General features: G+C 34.7%; 1 protein-coding gene across 7 annotated transcripts in view; it reads right to left on the reverse strand.

Moving 5' to 3' along the window:
• Positions 1–3119: 3119 nt before the first annotated feature.
• PTAR1 (protein prenyltransferase alpha subunit repeat containing 1) overlaps positions 3120–23849 on the reverse strand; it is a 50959-nt gene continuing 30229 nt past the window's right edge. For 3 of the 7 annotated variants that reach the window (XM_054501689.2, XM_063649594.1, XM_054501694.2), the window contains exons 6-7: positions 16909–17213; positions 3120–12277 (exon numbers count right to left, since the gene is read on the reverse strand). In XM_054501689.2, the coding sequence (XP_054357664.1) occupies positions 11935–12277; positions 16909–17213 (648 nt within the window). In that variant the 3' untranslated portion in view covers positions 3120–11934. The remainder of the gene's footprint in view (positions 12278–16908; positions 17214–23849) is intronic. The other 4 variants (XM_054501693.2, XM_054501692.2, XM_054501696.1 and 1 more) reach the window with 4 other exon arrangements.

A 23849-nucleotide genomic window follows, 5' to 3' on the forward strand; every position in this document is an offset into this window, starting at 1 on the left:
CCGAGTAGCTGGGACTACAGGCCTACACCAGCACACCTGGCTAATTTTTTTATTTTTTGTAGAGACAGGATATCTTGCTATGTGCCCCAGGATAGTCTCAAACTCCTGGCCTCAAGCAATCCTCCCAACTTTGCCTCCCAGTGATGGGATTATAGGTGTGAGTCACTTCGCCTGGCTGGAAGAATGTTTTACGTGTTATCTAGTCATGAATATGGCACCCTAATTTTTCCAATGTTTTTCTTCTTTGTGAATATAACTAGAAAAAGACATAGTATGTTATATATACATATATATCATGTGTATATATGTGTGTATATACTCATATATATGAGTATACATATGTGTGTATGTGTGCAGAACATATACCCAAGGAAAAGCCAAGAAACAGAACCCTGTCAGTGTCCCACAAGTTCTTCATCTTTTTCCTGTCCCTGGCATGGTTCCATTCCCCAACTAGATGCAACCACTATCCTGATCTTTGCAATAATTTTTTCTTTAATGATTATTTTTACACTTTACATGAATGGACTCATATTGTGTATGTGTACTTTATTCTCATTCACCAAAGAATGTTTTCTGTTTATAATTCTAGATTACCACTGTCTTCTGATTCAATGTTGCTGTCAAGAAGTAAGTTATCAGTTTAATCTTTTGTCTTTAGCTCTTTTTGATTTTTTTTTCTACTGGCATTCTACAGTCTTGGTATGATGTTTTTTAATTTATCTGCTTTAAATAAAATTTTAATGTATTTTCCAACATTTTTAGTTGTGTTCAGTATGAAGGTTGGTCCTGCTATGATTAGAAATGGGATTTAAATTAAAAAAAAAAGTTAGAATCTTATTTACATACTGCTTTGTAACCTACTTTTAAAAACTAAACTTATTATGAGGTTTTTTTCCTTGTAATTATAAGTTCTATTTTTATGAGTGCATAGTATACCTCTACAGGAAAACACTAATTTACTCAATCTATTGTTGCACATTGTAGTTCTTGGTGATTTTCTACTATAATAAATGCTACACAAGATGATTTTTTTTATCCACATGGAATAACTGAAATTAAGACATATCAATGCCACCAACTAGATGTATCCTCATTTAGTTATAAACAAGAGATAATGTGATTATTTTTGCTCCAAGGGATGTCAGTAGATGGTATGACTACACAACTTACTTGAAAGTAAAACAAATGGGGGTGACTGGTGTTGCACCTGTCCCATTTAGTCACTACCTTTCAGTATTTTCTCAACAATGTATCTGGTGAGGTTACTAGCAATTTTTAAAAATACGAGAATATAAAATATGATAGAGGGTCAATTCAGCCTAGTTAGCTTCCCTACACAGACCTTTCGCTGAACATGCTGCTGTAGTTATTGTGAGAGGCATATGAGAAATCTGATACAAGAGACATTTGTATATCATCAGACTTCTCCAATACTAAAAGAGTAAATTCAGAAATACCATTCTGTCTGCTGCTCATATCATTAAGAAGAGGTAAAGCACTCAGAATCCTGACAGCCAGGATTACTCTAAGAATCTCTCTGTGAAATCAAAAACAAGATGTAAATTATTGCTTCATTTTTTTAAAGCTAAGGTGGGGAGGCAAGCAACCCTTCAAATTCTACTTCTGTGACACTGGACACATATAATGATACTATTGTGTTTCTCTTAAAGAAAGGGCACACTGTAACTTAAAGCTGATGCCCAACAGGGCCATTTTGGAGTAAGTTTCTAGCAGACAAAAGCTACGCTATTTAAACATCTCATAAAAAATACCTTTTCTTTTTTTAAGTAATAGAGTACCAAAAGCAAAACTTTGAGCTTCCAACATGAGGAAAATTGTGCTATCTGCTAAATGTAGACCAATGACAAAAGGGTTATCATATTTAATAAATATAATTGGCTAGTGTATCATCTTGGATCTGTTATTGTTGATCTATAAATAATAAATATAATTGGCTAATGTATCATCTTGGATCTGTTATTGTTGATCTTTCATTTCAAAAAGCATGTTACTGAGCAAATCAATTTCCCAAGGAAGCACTTAACTAAGACCAACTTTTGTCACACTTCTTATATAATTTGCTTATTAATTCAAATTAAGCTAGTTTTCTTTCCTAATGTATCAGTGCAAAAACACTACTTTTTTTATTTTTTATGTTTTATTTTTTTGGAGACGGACTCTCATTCTTTCACCCAGGCAGGAGTGCAGTGGAATGATCTTGGTTCACTGCAACCTCCGCCTCCTGGGTTCAAGCCATTCTCCCGCCTCAGCCTCCCGAGTAGCTGGGATTACAGGTGTGTGCCACCATGCCCAGCTAATGTTTGCATTTTTAGCAGAGACGGGGTTTCGCCATGTTGGCCAGGCTGGTCTTGAACTCCTAACCTCAGATGATCCATCCGCCTGGGCCTCTCAGAGTGCTGGGATTACAGGTGTGGGCCATTGCACCTAGCCAGTACTGCAATTTTAAAAAATTGTAGTACTTTGCCATCATGCAAAATAAATTTGATATCCTGTTTCCTACCCAAAATATACATAATAGTAGTGCATTATATAAAATGTAATCCTAAATAGTCAAGGGATAAACTAATATAGGTCTTTCCCATAAAACACTTCTGAAATATTTAAAATTTGAGTTAAAAAAAGTATCCACTTTATCAAACACCTTTTGGAGTCTATCTATGTATTATATTGTGTAAGTAACACCACTATATCTGGCTTATAACATACAGAAGTGAGACTCAGGATTGAGAAAACATAGGATGTAACACTAAAATAACCTAGTAATTATATGTGTTCTACAGCTTCATTTGAAATAGATGGGAAAAAGCGTATCTAGTCATAATAACTTTTATAAAGCAATTAGTCACCGTTAATACAATTTAAAAACAACTGTGGCGATATCTCTAATTTGTTTGTGACATTTCTTTTATGTTCTAGACATAGTGGCATTTTTATTCTTTCTACAAATGTAGGTCATAAAATTATTGGTTTCATTTAGACAACAGTTCACACCTCCATCCCCCCACCACCATCAAAGCAAATAAAATGGAAAGCTTGGTAGACTAGACTCAAGTTTAAAGCACCAAAAGTGAAAACAAAATCACACTTAACACTCATTTTAGGAGATGAAAGGTTTACTTAGAAATTGCGAACATTTAGCAAAGGTAAGACAAATACTATTTTCCATATTCTACAGAAATACAATACTTTATAGCTGGCTTGGTACATGGTCACATAAGAACAAATCTAATGGAAAAAGAATATTTCATTCTACTTTTCTGCCACTTATCACAGTGTAATAAGTGCCAGTAAGTCCTGGAAGACAGTTGCAGAGGAAGATTAGAATCCCAGGGCTGTTTGTTAATATACATGATTACATTGTAAGAATAATATAAAAACAAAATAGGTAAGATATACAATTAACATGCAATTTAAGCTATATTATTTTGAAGAAACAGGACAGAATTTAGTGAACGCAACTTAAAAATTTGTTAATAATGTATTATAATCAGCATATCATGGTATTTTACATGGTATGGAATTATTCCTCCTTAATAATGCTTGGCAAATTGGAACAGGTTAATCCTACTTCTAGAACATATTAAAATGAAGATGAAGGAAAACAAGTGGATAATTCTATTAGATGCTTTTCTAAATATTCTGAATTTTTAAAGTACCATAATTACACGCCTACCTCACCATCTCCAAAGTTAAAATAAAGTCATACTTTGTACTCTATGAATCTGTACTGTCCAGTATAGTAGCCCTTAGCCATATGTGACTATTGAGCACTTAAAATGTGGCCAGTCAGAATTGAGATGTGCTGTGAGTGCAAAATACACTCAAATCTAAGACTTAGTATGGAAGAAAAAGAAGATAAGGTGTTTCATTAATAATCTTTTATATTGATTACATGTTGAAATATTTTTAATATACTGGGTTACATAAAATGTTATTAAAATTAATTTCGCTTGTTTCTTTTTTAATACGGCTACTAGCAAATTAAAAATTATGTTGTGGTTCACATTATATTTCTATTGAACAATGTGGATATAGATAATCTATAGTCATTACATTAGCCTTACAATTTAGCATCATACTTTTAAGCACTCTGGGGTACTAACTTGAACTCCCAGAAACCCATAAGCACACTCTGCATATAAATTATTGCAAAATTCATTATCTCTCTGAAAGATATGCATTTTAAGGGTAAAAAGAATTAACAACATATTGAATCCTTAACAAATGTCAATTAGTATATGGAGAGAGCTAAAGGACTTCAATGTAGACTGTTACACTGGGGAAAAATAGATCAAGAAACATAGTGCAACAGAGGGAAGACCATTAGTCTCTTCAGTAAAATAAGTTAGCCAAACTTATCTTTAATGGCCAAGGCCTGACCCTGCACCACAGATCATATACATAACTTTTCCATTTAAACATAAACTATAAGAAAATCTTAAAACAATACTGATGGCAGCTTACTTATATCTTCAAGCAATGTAAAATTAACAGGCATGGTGAATTCTAATGGCAGAATATAGTAGCTGAGAACTTCTTTTAAATGAAAGCTCCTCCATGTTAAATTATGCAATTGACTAGTGTCCAAAAAATTTGGTCAAAAAAAAAATTAGATGCTATTAAAATCATAACTGGCCTTTGATTTTTTTTCTCCCTCTCCTTTTTTAATCTTTTGTAGTGTAGAAATATTTGGCATACTTATAATACCTCATCTTTTATTTTTTCCAACTCAAAAACAGTAAGTTAATCTAAGAATGCATTCCATTATTTTCCTAAAAACAACATACGCCAAAATACAACACTGACAGTGGTCACCTCAGTCAGCAGCCAGCATCATAGTCATGCATCAAGAACCTCGCCAGGAGGCAATGCCTAATTACATTTGTACTATACACTCTGCTCCTCACAGTTCAGGTAGGAATGTTTATTTGTGTTTTATAAAACTGTTTAATCTTTTTACATTAGGTAAACTCTGTCAAAAATGCTTTGAAAACCACAAATTAACAGATGCTGAAACTACTGTATCATTCACAAAAAGTTCTCCCTCATGCCAAAGACGTTCTGAGAAAACAAGCAGAAGTTTATTGTAACTTCACATTTTACCATTACCACTCTTAAGATGCTAGAAACAAGTAAGATTTAAGGAAAAATAAAAAGAACCTAAACCCGATAGTACTGGATATACCAATACAGAGACTGATTGCAGAAGACTACAGTAGTTCTCTCTAGAGTTCAGCCAGCTGCTTATTAAGACATTTAATTACGTTTATTAATATGCCTTGCACAAGAAAATACTACTTAAACTTTCACGTCTCCTATCTTTCAACTATGTTCTGTATAAATAATACTTCTATTACATGTTACTAACTCCAGCCTAAATAAGCCTCATAAATCATGTCAAATGATATAATTTCAAAATTCCACACATATATTACTCTACAAATATACTCCTTGGTGAAAAGATGTCAACAGTCTCCTTTCTGAAAGCTGTTAGTTTGATGTTAGATCAATCACTGACTAAACATTTATTGAGCATCTACTATAACTGTACCCAGTCTTTAACTAATAAGAAAAAAATACCTGCTCCAAATGCAAGATGGTATTTGTAAGGGAGGATAATTTATAAACTTTTTCTAATAGAATGTTCTTTGAATCAATATCTGGACATATGAAATTATATGACAAATAAACCTCAAATTTATTACCTATCACCTTATAATGATAAATAAGCAATCTAAAGTATGCTGCATAGTACCTTGAGGAAAGTGACTGCCATACGTAAAATTAAGGCTGATTCCTTAAAGGTATGGAAGAAAAGCCAGAATGTTATTGTTTGTAAACCACTAAAGACTTAATATGAACAGTTTACATAACTATCTGGTTAATTTGGGCAAATGAGCACTTGTGTTAGGTTTCTAACTTTGCTGGAAGGTGTTGGACTAATAAAGAAAACTGCTTTAAGTAGGAGTACTTTTAGCATACACAAAAATAAAAATCCTTTGTAAATTTCACTTGCAATGTTGTGCAACTGTATATCTTTGCCTTATGCATTTGAAACTGATTATGTATTTTATGCAAAATGGTATATTTTTCCCAAAGCTAAGAATATGGACAATGATGATAAGATAGCTAAGCTAGCTTTATCTTTCTAAGCTTTTATCAACTCCGACTTGTTGAATTCCTACAATGTGCAAGGCAGTATGCAATGTGTTGAACATATATGAGGTCTACACATAAAACAAAGGGAAACTGAAGTCTTTGGAAGCAAAATAGTTGTCAATTTGAAAACCAACGGTAATCATTTTCCTCAACAGTATTTCTAAAAGTTGAGAATGATGTCAACTAAAACAAAATACAATCATCCCCACCTCTACCAAAGATGGAACTATAACACAGAAATCATTTCCACAGAAGACACAAGAATGTTCATACTAGAGCCATAGGGACCAAAGCAGCAAGATAAACAATGAGGCAGTCACAGAATATCTACTAGCTACTGTACTTGTGATAGTTTATAAAAAATACGATCTATACTAAAATTTAAGAGCTAATAATATATTTAGCATATTTTTGCCTTTTCTTTTTGCCACTGAATATAAAATTCGTCCTAAATTTACTAAATCTTCTACACCCTGAGGAATAACAACAGACTAATAGAAGTAATGTCAGGGTTACCTTTCTGGACGATTCTATTGTCCAGAAAGCACAAATTATATATAGCTAATATTCTTGGAAGCACAAGGTTTCATCAGCAGAGTAAACTACTGCCCTGTATTGTTCTTAGCAAAGAGTTTGGTTTTACAGTGTTAACATGGCCTGGTGAGAGTAGAGAAGTCAAAGTTGGGAGCCTGAGGTTTCCTCTCCCACCTGAGATCCACAACTGATACATTGGTTTTCTGTCTTCACCATGAACATGGCATATTGCTGCCCTTTAGGAATATATTATTCAACAGTTCTCTGTAAAAGCACTTTGGAATCTTTAGCTATATATTTCTATGAAATTATATTTGCTATCTTGAAATATGGAATTCCTATCCCTCCCTTCTCCATATACAAACAGATAAAATGATACATTTAACATTTCATCTATGCATTTACTTCTTTTCCTCCAATATCTGAAAGAAAGCAAGTACTGTTTTCCCCCTTTCAACTATATTACATTATGCCTGAATTTGAGAGGGAAGGAAGGTCCTAAAGTAAGGCAAAGGATTCATTAAGGACAATGTTCTGGCCTTTATTTTAGGGCAGAGTGCCACTGTTTCCCTTTGGACGCAGGTTTCAGGCTAATCTATTTGTGCACACACCATCCTCTAAATGGGATGCCTCCAACACCCAAAACGGTAGTTGCCAGAAAGAAAGAACTAAATCTTGGTAGGGTGCTTAAAATGATAACTAATGGAATAATCAAAGCATCCTGCCTGCTTATATCAGTCTCTCACTGAAGGATAAAATACCCTATGGGGCCATGCCTAGCGATGGGAATAAATAAAACAATGGGCCACAATCAACTGTTTGATAAAACTTCCATCCTGTTTTCTTAAACATTAAATATAATCTTGCTCCCAAAAAAGTAAGAAAGGCACTCGAATTAACACAGTCTCTATAGTTATTTTTTAAAAGACACTATGTGACAATAAGGAATTCTTGGGGTTGATTTTTCTTCTTCATTAACTTCCCAGTGCCTCCACACATCTCTCCATTAAATGGGAGCTTATTACAGAGCATACCTAGGTATGGGGAGGCAGCAACACATAAAGTGCTAGGGTTTGCACAGTTCTATTTGAGAAATTTATTCAAGACAAAAGGTTCAGTTGTTATCAGGTTCAAATTTTCTAGCATACTTTAAATATCTTTAAGTTTTAAAATATAATTTTCCAGTAGCAAAATAACAGTTAGCTTAAAACAGCTTTTTAGAAAAAAAAAATCATGTTACTTCCCTTTACAACTAAATGTTTAGCATCTTCTATAACTCAGGGGAACTAAGGTAGGGATTATTAGATTGTTGTACAGTAGGTGGTAACTGCCATCTTGTGCTATGTAAGAGAAAGTTATTAAATTGACAATTTGTTTGCTTCAATACTAAAAATTCCGTTTACACACACATACGTGTGTGTGGCCCAACAAGAATAAACTGGCATGACCTGAACATACCTAAGTGGCATACGATCTACTACGTATTTACTTTCCTGCAAACTACTGCATAAAAATCCAAAAACTTTTGTTTCCATATCTTGTATCACATAAGCCCTTATTTAAAAATTTAAGTACTTTTAGAGATAACCTGTATATATTTAACCCTACTAATAATTAAGCCTTTAAGTGAGAACTGTACCATAGGAATAAGAAATATGACTGAAAGTCTGGGCCCAGAGTTTCTTAAGAGGTAATAAAATGCTAAAATCTAGAGAAGACAAAGGGGTATTAATACGTATCAAATCCCTAAGCTTAAAAAATGACTCACACAGATTTAAGAAATATCTGAAAGAGTCACAGTTCAAGTTGCGGGGAAAAAAGGAGAAGCATAAAATGATGATACGTGCACAGGTACAGATCAGTAAGTCACTGAAATCAAAGAATTTCCTCAGATGATTAAAGGCAGTTCCGGCTCTGTATGCAGGATCTGTCCTCTAGTATCACAAATGAACAGAAAGTGGTGTTCTTAATGCAAGTGGGTTCTTTAGCTCTACAAATTTTTAATATATATTATAATACAGTTAATTGACAATTACAGAGCTGTATTTCTTGGCTGGGATTTAACAAGTTTAAACAAGGTAATGAAATGAAGAAAAAAAAAGTCTAAATCAACTTATTCTATATGCAATAGCTCTTCCCAAGTATCACGAAACTAGAAAGCATCATTCATTCACAATCCATTGCACTCATCCATCAATTTCTCAATCATCACTCATTCTTATCACTCACAATCTTTCTCTTCTTATTAGTCATTCATTAATTTAATAAATATTTAATGAATCCTCACAATGTGCAGGGCACAAGTAGAATCTGGAAAACACCGTATTGCCAAAATAGGTACACTAAAGTACACTAAGGTACACTAAAGGTGGGGTGAAGGTGGTGGTGGAGACAGTTACAGAGCTTAATGCTTTTTGCTTGTCAGTAGTATTCTTAATCCACAGTATGGTACGATGACCCACTGTTCTTCCAGTGAAAGTTTAATGAAATACATGTCAATAAGCCACCTTTTCCTTTTAACAATTAGATTGTTATAGAAAAATAAGTGAAGACTAATAAGTCCCAGAAAACAGACACATCCTTTCTACTACATGAGCTCAGTCAAAGACATTATCATGCTACAGCTAGCGGGTTTAAATATTAACCACTTAGGAAAAAAACCAACCATATAGGGCAATATTAGGATTTTCTGTGAATGAACAATTAAAAAATGCAAACTCTAGAAATAAAGCAGCACACAAAAGTTACATACTAACAGTATCCTTTGGATATTTGTATTTTTTCTCTCTACTTAAAACTTTTAGGAAGGAACCAAGACATATTAAAGGACAGTGCAGCTTCAGAAAAGAGTGGGTTAAGAGCCTTAGAAGATATTAAAATAGTTTACACAAAAGATGGGCAAGATAATCAGTGGAAGGTACACAAAGGCATGGAGCACTATAAAAATTAGCTAGTGTTTTATAGGGTATTGTCTACACTCATTTCCTGACATTTTTTCACATCAAAGCATAAGCCCTATTACTCAAAATGTGAAAAATGATTCTTAGGAAAAAAGGTAATACTGAGTTAGGCCAGAATCTGGCAACATATTTTAGTGGAATGGGCTGAACCACCCATGTCTTCTCTGTGTAGTTTGCCCCCAAACCCTCACAGGAGCTAAAAATCATAAACTTATGATTTTATCCATAGAGGTCTAGGTGGACCTTGAGGTATTTGATTCAAAATATGCTTTGTACACAAAGGGCCATGGAATTATGTTCATAATGGTATTTTTTCATCTAAATAATATAAAAGCTATAAAAAGGTAACTTTTGACCTGAAAGAACAAATTCTGTCTACTGGGGCCAGGCTAGACAACTTTTCTGGCGTTCTTAAGTCTCGCTCACTTCAACAGTCTGCCACTCAACAAAACCATGATGCCAAAGAAAAGGATGTATTTCTTCTTCTTTAAGGCAATCTACCTAACTCAAGTCCAGGCTTTCCATAACAGTGAGAGACAGGTTTACTTTCCCTACATCTTTATCCCCACTTTACAAGTTACCTAGCAAGTAAAAAGAACAACAGGCAAAGCATTGTTGTCACACTTATTTCTGCCACTATTACTCACATTCTGCACAGAGATAGGACAACTGACAGCTTCCATCATTAGGGAAACTTTTAGAAGGGCCACTCTTCATATTTCTGGTATATGACTGTATTTTAGATGAGGTATGAAATTCATTGCAAATAGGGGGTAGAAATCTTGAAGACACACCCCTGAAGTAAGAAAGGAAAGATATACAAAAATGACACACAAAAGTGACAAAAAATATGTAATGGATTGGCAAAACAAAGTATATGAAAAGAAGAAACAGATCATTTACAAAAGGGCAAATATAAGAAAGCAGACATTACATGGGCCATTCCCCACCCTCACCCCACCTACCTGAAAAACTCAGCCCTTGTTATTGAAAACATAAGATACAGCTATAATGTGGATACTTTGGTACCTCATCCCTGATTAAGTTCAGTATCAAAGTGTTTTGTTTTGCACATACTATTCCTTTCCTTGGCATTTGCCAGTAAACTTTAACAGTCACTTCATGATAACTTGATAGTTTCCATAGTGTATCCTCAATAATTTAGATTTTTAAAAAGGAATATTTTTATGGATCTCTTTATATATTTCTCCCATTTGTCATAAGTGAATTTGAAATTAAAAACTAGTAATAGCTAAAAATGGCATTCCAGGTTTTCAGAAAAAAAATCAATTTTATAAGGACTGATGTGTTTTGGCATATACCAAATTTGAGGTAAAAATAATCTATCAAAACTAGCAATAAAAATAATTTTCCTTTACTGCAATTACATAAACTCTTACATTAGTTTTTTTTTTTAAATAACCATTTAAAAACTGGATTACATTGGAAGCCTTTTTTTCATATAAATTCCGATACTTCTAACTTTGGTAATTGGGTAGAACATGCTAGAGAAAGAGAACTAGTTTATATTTTTACACATTCGCCCATCTAGCCATTTGATTCTCAAAACAATTACATCAAGTTATTCGGCATTCATACCAACATTCTTAAGTTGAACTGCAACATAAATGTTTATTTTCAATTTGTTTTAGAGACAGGGTCTCAACTCTATTGCCCAGGCTGAGTACAGTGGTGCAATCATGGCTCACTACAGCCACAAACACCTGGGGCTCAAGCAATCCTTCTGCCTCAGCTTCCTGCGTAGCTAGGAACACAGTTGCATAGCACCATGCCTAGCTATTTTGTTTTACTTTTGTAGAAATGGGGTCTTGCTATGTGGCCCAGGTCTCAAAGTCGTGCGCTCAGGCAATCCTCCTGCCTAGGCCTTAAATTTTTAATTTTTAAAAGAATTTGCCTATGCAGCAATTGGACTGAGGGGAGTAGAGGTGTGTGTGTGTGAACCAATCAGGAAAACCAAATGAGAAGCCCCACATATAGAAATACAAAGGGTGAGAAGTTAAACAGAAAATTTAAGACTCGCTGTTCAGCAGGAAGGAACTATACAATTATTTTATCCCCACAGGAATGCCAGTTATTACAAAATAAATAAAATGAAAGATTTACTACGGACTTTCAACCTAAAGATGAAGAACATATGGTTAGCCAACAATAGTAAACAGTTCATGCAACTATGTAAATAATAAAAGAAAGCAATATTGCACTAAAAGGGGAACTTCATAGGACTAATTCACCTCTTTCATTGACTCAAAGTAACCAGCCATTTCCTGTATGCACTGGCAAACCTGGCTTGCTCCACGTTCCGACAGGTGGACAATACTTGATCAATGAACCTGTGCTCCATTTCTAGGCCTAGGGAGTCTGGAACTGGTGTCCGCTTCAGGCGTTTGGTTTCCTGGGAATAGCCTTGCTTGCTAGAGTCATTCAGTCCATCTACTTCCATTGCTTGAGATAGCTGGGAGCCTGCTGGGATAAGGTGCAAGTCACTCAAAGTCCCCCCAGGGCTGTCTGCAGGTGACAACTGGGTCATGCTGTGAGGAAACCTACCATTTAAGTGATGCTGAAGATAGAAAATATGCCGCCTGCGATAGAGGGGGGAAGGAAGAGAATAAAGAAAATCACATTACAAAGTCAAGCTTTTCCAGAAAAAAAAGTTTGCAATTTCAAAACATACAGTATTCAATTCACTGCCCATTTCATAACCAAGTTATACAGAGGAAGGAGGAAAAACAGTAGAGATGATGTTCCAGGATATTTGGACAAAGAAAGCCTCATAACCCCAGCTTACAGGTTTGTTTGTGAGAAAGAATACGGTCCTAAGGTTTTTCATAAGCATTTACTGAGATGATAATGACTTGAAGATGGTACCCTATGGTAACTGTAATAAAAAACTAGAAATATGTGACAGTCTTATTTCTGCTATAAGTTATAAATATAAAACAAAACCAAGACAAATCTCATTGATATCCTAGAAGACAAGTGATTCAGAAATAAGGGGATTGAACAGTTCCTTTAGAGGCTTAATCTGTGGCCTCTATCAAATACTTTAATAAAAATAACATATCTGTTGTAGTGGGTCTTATTCCCTAAAAGTCAACTGAGCTTTACCCTAAATCCATCACCAACTACAGTTTTAAACATCCACTGCATTGGGGATGTGCTGGGCTCTGAGCAAAACACGTTAAAAGATACAGTTCCTGTTCTCCCTCCGAGGAGAGCAATTCTCCTGCCCTTACAACCACCTAGAGTTGTTTGTTAAAAATGAAGATTCCCGCGTCTAATCTCCAAAAATTTCAATTCAGTGGGGGCACATCTATGTACAATGAACTGTATAAGTTCTAGGTTGTTACATCTCATCATTCACATTAGCAACTCTAAGCCTTTAAGAGAATTCTATTCATTTTCCTTGCATATTCTGAAGCAGACAGGGAGCACATAATGTACCAGTTTTACAGGGGGTAAAATTTAAAGGCTAGAGAAGCTGCCTAATGACAATGAGTCAGCAGTAGAAAACCGGCCTATGTAATACAGGCATACCTAGTTTATATTATGCTTTGCTCTAATGTGCTTTGCAGATACTATATTTTTTATAAACTGAAGGTTTGGCAATCTTGTATCAAGCAAGTCTATCAGCACAATTTTTCCAACAAAATGTGGTCACTTTTTGTCTGTGTCACATTTTGGTAACATTACTAATATTTCAAACTTTTTCAAGATTATTATATCTGTTATGTGATCTGTGATCAGTGATCTTTGATGTTACTATATAACTATTTTGGGGTGTCACAAACACACCCATATAAGATGATAAACTGAACCAATAAATGTGTGTGTTCTGATTGCTCCACAAACCAGCTCTTCCCCCATCTCTCTCCCTCACCCCAAGCCTCCCTGTTCCCTAAGATACAACAATATTGAAATTAGGCCAATGAATAATCCTACAATGACCTCTAAGTGTTCAAGTGAAAGGAAGAGTCACAGGTCTCTCACTTTAAATCAAAAGCTAGAAATGATTAAGCTAAGTGAAGAAGGCATGTCCAAAGCTGACACAGGCTGAAAGCTAGGCCTCTTGTGCCAGTTAGCCAAGTTGTCAATGCAAAGGAAAGTTTTTGAGGGAAATTAAAAGTGGTTCCCCAGTGAACACACAAATGATAAGCAAAACATAGTCTTACTGCTGATATGGAGAACGTTTTAGTGCTCTGGATAGAAAAGCAGATCAGCCACAACATTCCCTTAAGCCAAAACCTAATCCAGACTAAGGCTCTAATGCTCTTTAATTCTAAGACTGAGAGAGGTGAGGAAGTTGGAGAAAAAGAGTTTGGAGTTAGCAGAGATTGGATCGTGAGGTTTAAGGAAAGAAGCCATCTCTATAACATAAAACTACAAAGTGAAGTAGCAAATGCTGATGTAGAAGCTGCAGAAAGGTATCCAGAAGACCTAGCTAAGATCACTGATGAAGGCAGCTATACTGACAAGAGATTTTCAATGTAGATGAAATACCCTTCTATTGAAAGATGCCATCTAGGACTTTCATAGCTAGAGAGAAATCCATGCCTAGCTTCAAAGTTTCAAAGGACAGTCTGACTTATGGTAGGGGCTAATATAGCTGGTGACTTTAAGTTGAAGCCAAGGCTCATTTACCATTCCAATAATCTTAGGGCCCTTAAGAATTATGCTATCTACTCTGCCTCTATGTTGACAGCACATCCGTTTAAAGAATGGTTAACTGAATATTTTGAGCCCACTGTTGAGACCTGCTGCTCAGAAAAAAAGGATTCCTTCCAAAATATTACTGCACATCGACTATGCACCTAGTCATGTGAGAGCTCTGATTGAGATGTACAAAAAGATTCATGTTGCTTTCATGACTGCTAACACATCATTCATTCTCTAGTTCATGGATCAAGGAGAAACTTCAACTTTCAAGTCTTGTTAAGAAATACATTTCATAAGGCTATAGCTGCCACAGATAGTGATTCCTCTAATGGATCTGGGCAAAGTAAATTGAAAACCTTCTGAAAAGGGTTCACCATTTTAGATGCCATTAAGAACGTTTGTGATTCATGGGAGGAAGTCAAAATATCGACATGAACAAAACTTTGAGAGAAGGTGATTCCAACCCTCATGGATGACTTTGAGGAGTTCAAGACTTCAGTGTAGTAAGTCACAGCAAATGTGGTGGAAATTGCAAGAGAACTAGAATTGGAAGTGGGGCCTGAAGATGTGACTGAATTGCTTACAATCTCATGATAAAACTTGGATGGATGAGGAATTGCTTTTTATGGATGAACCAAAAAAAAAAAAAAGGTGGTTTCTTGAGATAGAATCTACTTCTGGTGAAGATGCTGTGAATATTGTTGAAATGACAACAAAGGATTTAGAATATGACACAAACTTAGTTGATAAAGCAGCAGCAAGGTTTAAAAGGACTCCAATTTCGAAAGAAGTTCTACTGTGGACAAAATGCTGTCAAACAGCATCACACACTACAGAGAAATCTTTCATGAAAGGAAGAGTCAAACTTCATTGCAATCTTATTTTAGGAAATTGCCACAGCCACCCCAAACTTTAGCAACCACCACTCTGATCAATCAGCAGCCACCAACATTGAGGCAAGACCCTTCACCAGCAAAAGATTGCAACTTGCTGAAGGGTTGGATGATCGTTAGCATTTTTTAGCAACCTAGTATTTTAATTAAGATATGCACATTTTTTTTAGACATAATGCTGTTGCTCACTTCTTAGACTACAGTGTAATGTAAAAGTAACTTTAATATGTACTGGGAAACAAAAAAAAAAAAAATTGTGTGGCTCACTTTATTGCTATATTCACTTTATTGCAGTGGTCTGGAACTGAACCTGTGATATCTCTGAGGTATGCCAGTAGCTTAAAAGATCTATCTTCCCTCTTGAAAACGTGAAATAAGTGTCTTGGTTTTAATAGAAAAAGAGCATTCTCTACTAATGAAGGTGCCAAAGAGGGGAGATAATCTTTTATGTTCTGAATATATTTAGTAAGGAAAAGCAGCTGACCAGGTCTCCTCAAATAACCTGCAAGACAGACTAGACTGGAGAAAGAAAGAAAATCTCAATAACTTTAGAAATAGGCAATTTTAAACAATGTCTACCTCCTTCCTGCCTAGCACAGGCAAGTCTTTCATTTACAAATACAATGCTATGGCCTAAAGTAGAATCTGTATTTATGAAGATGAAGATACCTCCAAATAAAGGAAGATCCAAAAGAAATGAAGCTGGGAAGGGGTCACATACGTGACTTCATTCCAACATACTGTCAAATTTACTCACAACTGAAGTTGATAGGTTGCTAACCCTTTTTCACTCTTTGCTACCAGACTTTCCCCTCCCTCAAAGAGAAATTCTCTTACACTTTAAACAAAAAGTGTCAAGAGATTATACTTCAGGTAAGTTAATTTGCAGACCATCAGGGTTGGAAAAATGATAAAGCATACCTTATTCTTGGGGTCTAATCAAATCTCAATCCTGACTGTGCATCAATGTGTTGAGCTTTTTCTAAAAAAAAAAAAAAAAAAATGGCCAGGCATGGTGACTCACACCTGTAATCCCAGCACTTTGGGAGGCCAGGGCAGGCAGATCACCTGAGGTCAGGAGTTCGAGACCAGCCTGGCCAACATGGTGAAACTCCGTCTCTACTAAAAATACAAAAATTAGCCAGGTGTGGTGGTGGGCACCTATAATCCCAGCTACTTGGAAGGTTGAAGCAGGAAAATCGCTTGAACCTCGGAGGCAGAGATTGCAGTGAGCCGAGATCGTGCTATTGCACTCCAGCCTGGGCAAGAAGAGTGAAACTCTATCTCAAAAAAAAAAAAAAAAAAGAGAGAGATGGCAGCAATCCATCCTAGATATGCTAGGTCCCTATATTAGTATCTCCAAGGAAGGAGTCAACAAACTTTTGATTCTGTTTTATTTTGAAACTAACACAGGTTATTCTGTTGCACAGTCAAGGTTGAATATCACCATCCTAAGCTGCAGGCAGAGATCTACATGAGGAATCTCTTATTAATGATGATGATGATATGGTAACACAAAACCTCTTGTATTCACTCAGGCAAAGCTCCACAATCAGATGACCATGTTTACCCAAGCAGGCAGGAATCAGGTGTAACTAACACCTTCTGCAGCTCTCATGAAGACATGCAGTTTTGTGTAGGAAATAGATTTTCCCTTTTCTTACCTATGACACCAAAGGGTTTCATGTCCTGGGTAGGAATCAATAAGATCAGTGCTGAATTCAACTTCTTCTTCTAGAAGATGGGGAAGATTAATCCTTGGTTCTTCTGTTGAAACTGCTGCTTCTTCATCTTTTGGAGGAACTAGGGCTGGCTCACTTCTCAAAGGATTTTGCTCCATCACAGAACTGTCTATCACAGTTTGGCTAATCAAAGACTTAAGCAAAAACTGGCGGTAGTGAAATCCACTGTGGTCTGAAACGTGCATAGATGCCCAATGTTTAGTAGAAGATAGTTCATCAAGAAGAATCTTGTAAGAAGAAAAAAGGGAAGTAAGAAGAAGAGTTCCCAAAGGTTCTTCTTTCTCCATTATTGCCTCTGATTTCTCTTTGATTTGTTCCTTTTTTGACAAGACCACTCTTACCAATATTTTGTACACAATGTCCAGCACAGTGCTCTCACTTAGTGGAAGCTTAATACATGCAAATTTTCTCTTTCCCATATACAAGTGATAGATTTTTCTTTAAGACTATAAGAATTTAACGACTCATTTGTCATCCTTTCCCTAGACCTTTACTATTCACATTCTGATTGGTACACACAGAGAAGGAAAGTCAAATTCTAAAATAATGATGAGCATTAGGGTATTCATTTACAAGTAATGCTGACGTAAAAAGAAAAATATAAACTCAGATTACCTTGATATAAACTTTATTTTACATTTAATAAATGTGTATAATATGTAACTTATTATCTCTACAACAATAGGCTCAGTGAAATTATTTGTTCTTCAGTATAAGTGCCATGAGGGCAGAGACCGTGTTTGTCTTGTTCACTACTTAATTATAAGGGATTAGTAGAAAAATATGATGCACTAATTATAAGATTTTTTCAAGAGCTCGTGACTTTAACTATTTGTCTCAAACTTATTTAACATTAATAATAAATGGGTTTTAAAATAACTGAAATAAAATTCAGCAGCAAATTGTTTAAATCTTTGTGATACCAATATCTTGCAAACTAAAGAATTTCAAATGAAATGATTTTTTAAAAAGCAGCACTTATGCAAAAATAATTTATTTGAGAGTGTCTTGGACAGGTCGCAAACATAAATCAGTGAAAGATATATCAAGTGCCTACCACGTTCCGTCAGAGGATTTTCAGACCAGCTAAGGAAAAAAGACATACATTTGTGAACAGTTAACAATACAGACAGCATAATGCTGAATGACACCTTTACCTGTTCGTCAAAGGTCCCAGGCAAATGCCTTCTCCTGTACCATGATCTTTTTTCCATTTCTTACACCATTTTCCTTCCCCAGGAATCTTTCCTTTTCCTGAACCCCCATAGTACTTATGTATTCCATCACATTTATTAAATAATTTCAGTGCATCTCTTCATTCCCATTAAACTCAGTGAGTGAGGGCTTTAAGATATTTATTCATTCCTATCTGATACTTCAATCCCCCTATACCTACTGACATCAAAGTGGATACACAAATATTTCATGAAATGAATGAACAATTTAATAAATAAGGCAAATAGTAAGATTACTTCAAGCCAAGATAGTCAAGTTGTAGCAGTGATATGTTTTAAACATCTCCTTTAAGTTCCAATGAGTTTATTCATAGCCACCTAAATTTATTCCAGAGGCTATAGCTGGCAAGTCTCTGAGAAATGGAAAACAGTATCTTTATTTGATTTTAAAAGGTGAGCAAAAAATAGCACCAGATAAACTCCTACCTGAAATAAAAATCAATCTTACATTTATTACATTTTTGAAAAATAAACCTGTAGAACATTCTGGCTATAATACAGCAGCTTTTTTATTTTGGCACGGCTTCTTAATATGGATTGAAAAAGAGTACTCCACTTATTTAAAATGAACTTCTATAATATGAAAACATTTAGATTATTTCTAACTGGTTATTTCTACGTATAAAATTGCAGTTTATTATTTAATTTTGAGGCAAAAATAGCACACATATAAAAGATGTTCTGGCTGGGTGTGGTGGCTCATACCTGTAATCCCAGCACTTTGGGAGGCTGAGGCGGACAGATCACCTGAGGTCAGGAGTTGGAGACTAGCCTGGCCAAAATGGTGAGACCCTGTCTCTACTAAAAATACAAAAATCTGCAGGGCGTGGTGGTGCATGCCTGTAGTCCCAGCTACTTGGGAGGCTGAGGCAGGAGAATAACTTGAACCTGGGAGGTATAGGTTGCAGTGAGCCGAGATCGCTCCACTATACTCCAGCCTGGGCGACAAAACAAGACTCCATCTCAAAAAAGAAAAAAATACATATATATTTTCAACAAAATCAATTTCTTAAAAAAATTATTAGGCTTTTAAAGAGAAAATCCACTATATTCTTTTCCCTAAGATATAAAGATGCATATTAAATGAAAGAAACTTTAACTGGAATTTCAGGCCATTTTCTTGTTAGAATAAAAAGATATAAAGATAGAGGCAATGATTTTTTTTAAAAAAGACAGCAATTACTTTTAAGTGATCCAGTTAACTTTTAAGTGATCTAAAGATACTATATAAAGATATGGCTTTAATGTACAGTACTGATGGGATAAATGATCTTTATATGATATACGTTAAATATCCTTCTTTTCCTACTTCCATATGAAAACATGAATAAGTGAATAAATAAACTACAAGAAAACTGCAGATGCAGGGCTATGAAAAAGAAGGATAACGTGCTAAAAATGAAAGACTACTAAAAATACATATGCCATAGGTCCTGTAAACTTTTAAAAACAACATTTGGGTTTTCTTCTGATTATAAAAGTGATATAAAATGATCAATATAGAAAATTCCAATAATATGGAAAAATATAAAAAAGCAAACAAAAATCAGCCATTATTTTCTTGGCCAGAGATCACTACTTGTAACATTCTGGCAGAAAACAAATCTTTCAGGTTTTTTTCTATGTATACACATGCACAGAGTTTATTTTTAAGAAAAATCTGGGATATTCTTTTGTACCAATTTTATTCTACTTCAATTATAAATACATTCCTATGGCATTAAATATTACTCTATAATTTTTAACTCATAAAATATTTCACCCTCAAGATTATCAGAATTTAACCATTCCCGTTTATTTCTACTCTTGTATAAGTAACGCTCATATATATATCTATGTACATATCTAATTATTTAGGAGAAATTTGTAGAAATATGCTTGCTGGAACAAAGAAAAAAATTTTATAAAGTTCTTGATATATACTGTCAAAGTGCCCTGCAGAAAGGCTGTATAATTTATACTCCTATTGGAAGTACATGTTAATGCTTATTTCCTAAATTCATCATCAATACTTTAATCTTCACTAATTTAATAAGAATCATGTTTCATTTTAATTTACATTTCCTTAATTATCATTAAGCCTAAATATCTTTTCTTGTGATTACTTTTCCTTTGTTTCTTCATTTATGAACTGCCTATTCTGCCTAATTCTCTACTTTTATGAATTATCTAATTTACTATTTGTGATAGTCATTCTTTTTCTTATGAGTTTGTAAGAGGTCTTTACATATTAAAGATATTAAGTCTCTATTTGTCATATGTGTTGTAAATATTATTTTCGATATATTACTGCAACTGATTTTTTAAATTCTTTTCTTTTTTTTAAAGATTGGGAGTCAAGTAAAATTCTTTTTTTTTCTTTTCTCCCTCAGGTCTATTGAAGTATAAATGACAAATTAAAATTGTGTATATATATATATACACACACACACACACACACACACACACACACACATATACGATGTACGACATATTGTTTTTATGTATACACTGTGAAATGATTACCACCATCAAGTGAATTAACATATCCATCACCTCACATAAGTATTTTATTTTTTGTGGTAAGAACATTTAAGATAACGCTCTTAGAAATCTTTAGGTATACATTATTAACAGTAATTACCATGTTCTACCATTAGACCTCCAGAACTTACTTATCCTAACTGAAAACTTTGTACCCTTTAACCAGCAACTCCCTGTTCCCCACCACAACCCCTACTCCTGCAATCACCATTCTACTCTCTATTTCCATGAGTTCAACTTGTTTAGAGTCCACCTACAAGTGACACCATGCAATATTTATCCTTCTGCGCTTGGCTTATTTCACTTAGCATAATGTGAGTCTCTTTTCTTCATATAGGTTTTTATTCCATTTAAAGTTCAATTTGGTATTTAAGATTAAAAAAAAAAAAAACACCTTTCTATTTTCTAAAAAGTCAACCAATTTTACCAGCATCACAAATTGAACAAGGAATCCTTTCTCTAATTATGTGAAATGCCATATTTATCATTAATAAAATATGTACATATTATGTACTGGAATTTGTTTCTGGACTTTATATTCTGTTCCATTACTGAGTCTATTTTTGAAATAGCATCACAATTTTAATTACTCTATCTTACTAATAAACATTTAAGTATCTAATGGTAGAGTGTTCTTCATTGTTTTTCCCAATAATTTCTCAGCTATTCTTTAAGTTTTATTCTCTCTAATGTACTTTAGAATCATTTTTGAAGTAAAAAATAAATCAGTGGTTTTTAATATATTCACAGAATTGTGCAACCATTGCTGTTATCTAATTTCTAACATTTTCACCACCCCCACAAAACCCCATTCCTATTAGAAGTTACATCCCATTCCCTCTTCCCCAGCCTCTGGCACCTACTAATCTGCTTTGCCTATTCTGAACATGTTATACAAATGAAATCATACAATATATGGCCTTGAATCTGACTGCTTTCAATCAGCATGTTTTCAAGGTTCATCCACATTATAGCATGTATCAGTATTTCCTTCCTTTTTTTATGGCCAATGTTCCATAGCATGGATACACCACATTTTGTTTTCCATTCCTCAGGTGAGGTATTATTTTTTGGCTATTATAAATAATATGGCTATTAATGTTCTCATACAAGATTTGGTATGGAATGTGTTTTCAGTTCTCTTGGGTATATACCTAGGAGCAGAATTACAGGGTCATATATGGTAATGCATGTTTTTCTCCAAGAATATGACATATATTAACTATAGTTTTATTAATATATAGTGATTCTATGTTTAATTATTTGAGGAAATGCCAAACTGCTTTCCACAGTGGCTGTACCATGTTACAGTCTTACCAGCCATAAATAAGAGTTTCAGTTTCTCCATGTCCTAACCAACATTTGTTATTGTCCGTATTTTGGTGTGAAGTGGTATCTCACTCCCTGTGGTTTTGATTTGCATTTCCCTAACAGTAAAGATGGTGAATATCTTTTCATGTCCTTATTGGTGGTGTGGGTATGTTTTTTTGGAGAAATGACTATATGTGCTTTTTTTATGTGAAACTTGTAATTTGCCAGAAGTAATAAACTGCCTGACTGTGAATCTTTCCTGCCACACTACCCTCAAATATAAAAATATTTTAAAGTTTACTTAAATGTTTATTTAAGCATGCAGACATCAGAGAGAACATAAAATAGAAAATTAGTGTCATAATTCCACCCTATACTACTTTTAATCAATCTTTATTCTTTAACCTTTTTCTGACTACAAAACAAATATATGCTTTTATAAAAAATACAAGAAAAAAATCTAAAACATTGTTGTATGTATTATTATCTGTTCAGCATTTACCATGTGCTAAGCACTGTTCCAAACACTTTAAAGTATTTGCTGTCTCATTCAATGCTAATAAATACATTAAAAATTATATTAGGCTGCTGGGTGCGGTGGCTCACGCCTGTAATCCCAGCACTTTGGGAGGCAGAGGCAGGTGGATTGCTTGAGGTCAGGAGTTCAAGACCAGCCTGACCAACATGGCAAAACCCCGTCTCTACTAAAAATATAAAAATTAGCCGGGCGTGGTAGTGGGTGCCTGTAATCCCAGCTACTTGGGAGGCTGAGGCAGGAGAATCACTTGAACCTGGGAAGCAGAGGTTGCAGTGAGCCGAGATTATGCCACTGCACTCCAGCCTGGGCGACAGAGCGAGACCCTGTCTCAAAAATAAATAAATAAACAATAATATTAGGCCTACCCTAATATAACCTATTGTGAATATTTTCCTTTAAATCATCTTCTAAAATATAAATTTTAGTCATAACAAAATATTCCAATGTGATGGATTGTAATCTAACAATTCCCTCATTATTGAAGGGCTACAGCTTTTCTAGTTTTTCACTACTATAAATGCTACTCTTATATATCAAACTTCTATATTTAATAGCCAGTGTTTATTGAGCACTTAATTAAGGCACTTTGATCACCACTTTATATGAATCCTCTCTTTCAATTTGCATCACTCAGTGAGATGGGAATTATCGTCACCCTCCTTTTCCGGATGAGAAAACTGAAGGTTGAAGAGGCTAAGCAACTTCCTCAAGGCTACACAGCATATTGGTGGTAAAGCCAGAATGTAAAGCAGGTCTGCATGACCACTGAGTGAAGCTTCTAATCATTCTACCATACTTCATCTTCCATTATTTCTTTATGATGAATTCCTGGAAGCAGAACTCTTAAAAATAACACCCTATTTTTAAAAGTGTGATAAGTGCTGCCATGTTGCCCTTCAGTAAGATTATAACAATTTGAATAATGCTCATTTTCATACTCTTACTAATACTCGATGCCAGCACTTTAAAAAGTCATTTTCAACTTCCTAAGTTAAAAAATGCTGCCTCATTTCGTATATATTTTTAAGCTGATTTAGACTACTGGTATTTTTGTGATTACCTCCTGTAATAGACAAAGCATAGTAGTAAATGTTCTAGGTGGGCCCAATGGCTTATAACAACAGAAAGGGGATTTTGCAAATTTAGGACTCCTCACTGACAACAAGAGCAAGAGATGTTGCAGTGGGCAAGCGGTGAATGGAAGAATGGTAAGTCTTCCTCCAAGGGCGGGTCAAGGAAGGATGATGACATCTGAA

Source organism: Pongo pygmaeus, chromosome 13, assembly GCF_028885625.2.
Source record: "Pongo pygmaeus isolate AG05252 chromosome 13, NHGRI_mPonPyg2-v2.0_pri, whole genome shotgun sequence".
In the NCBI taxonomy this organism is placed as follows: domain Eukaryota; kingdom Metazoa; phylum Chordata; class Mammalia; order Primates; family Hominidae; genus Pongo; species Pongo pygmaeus.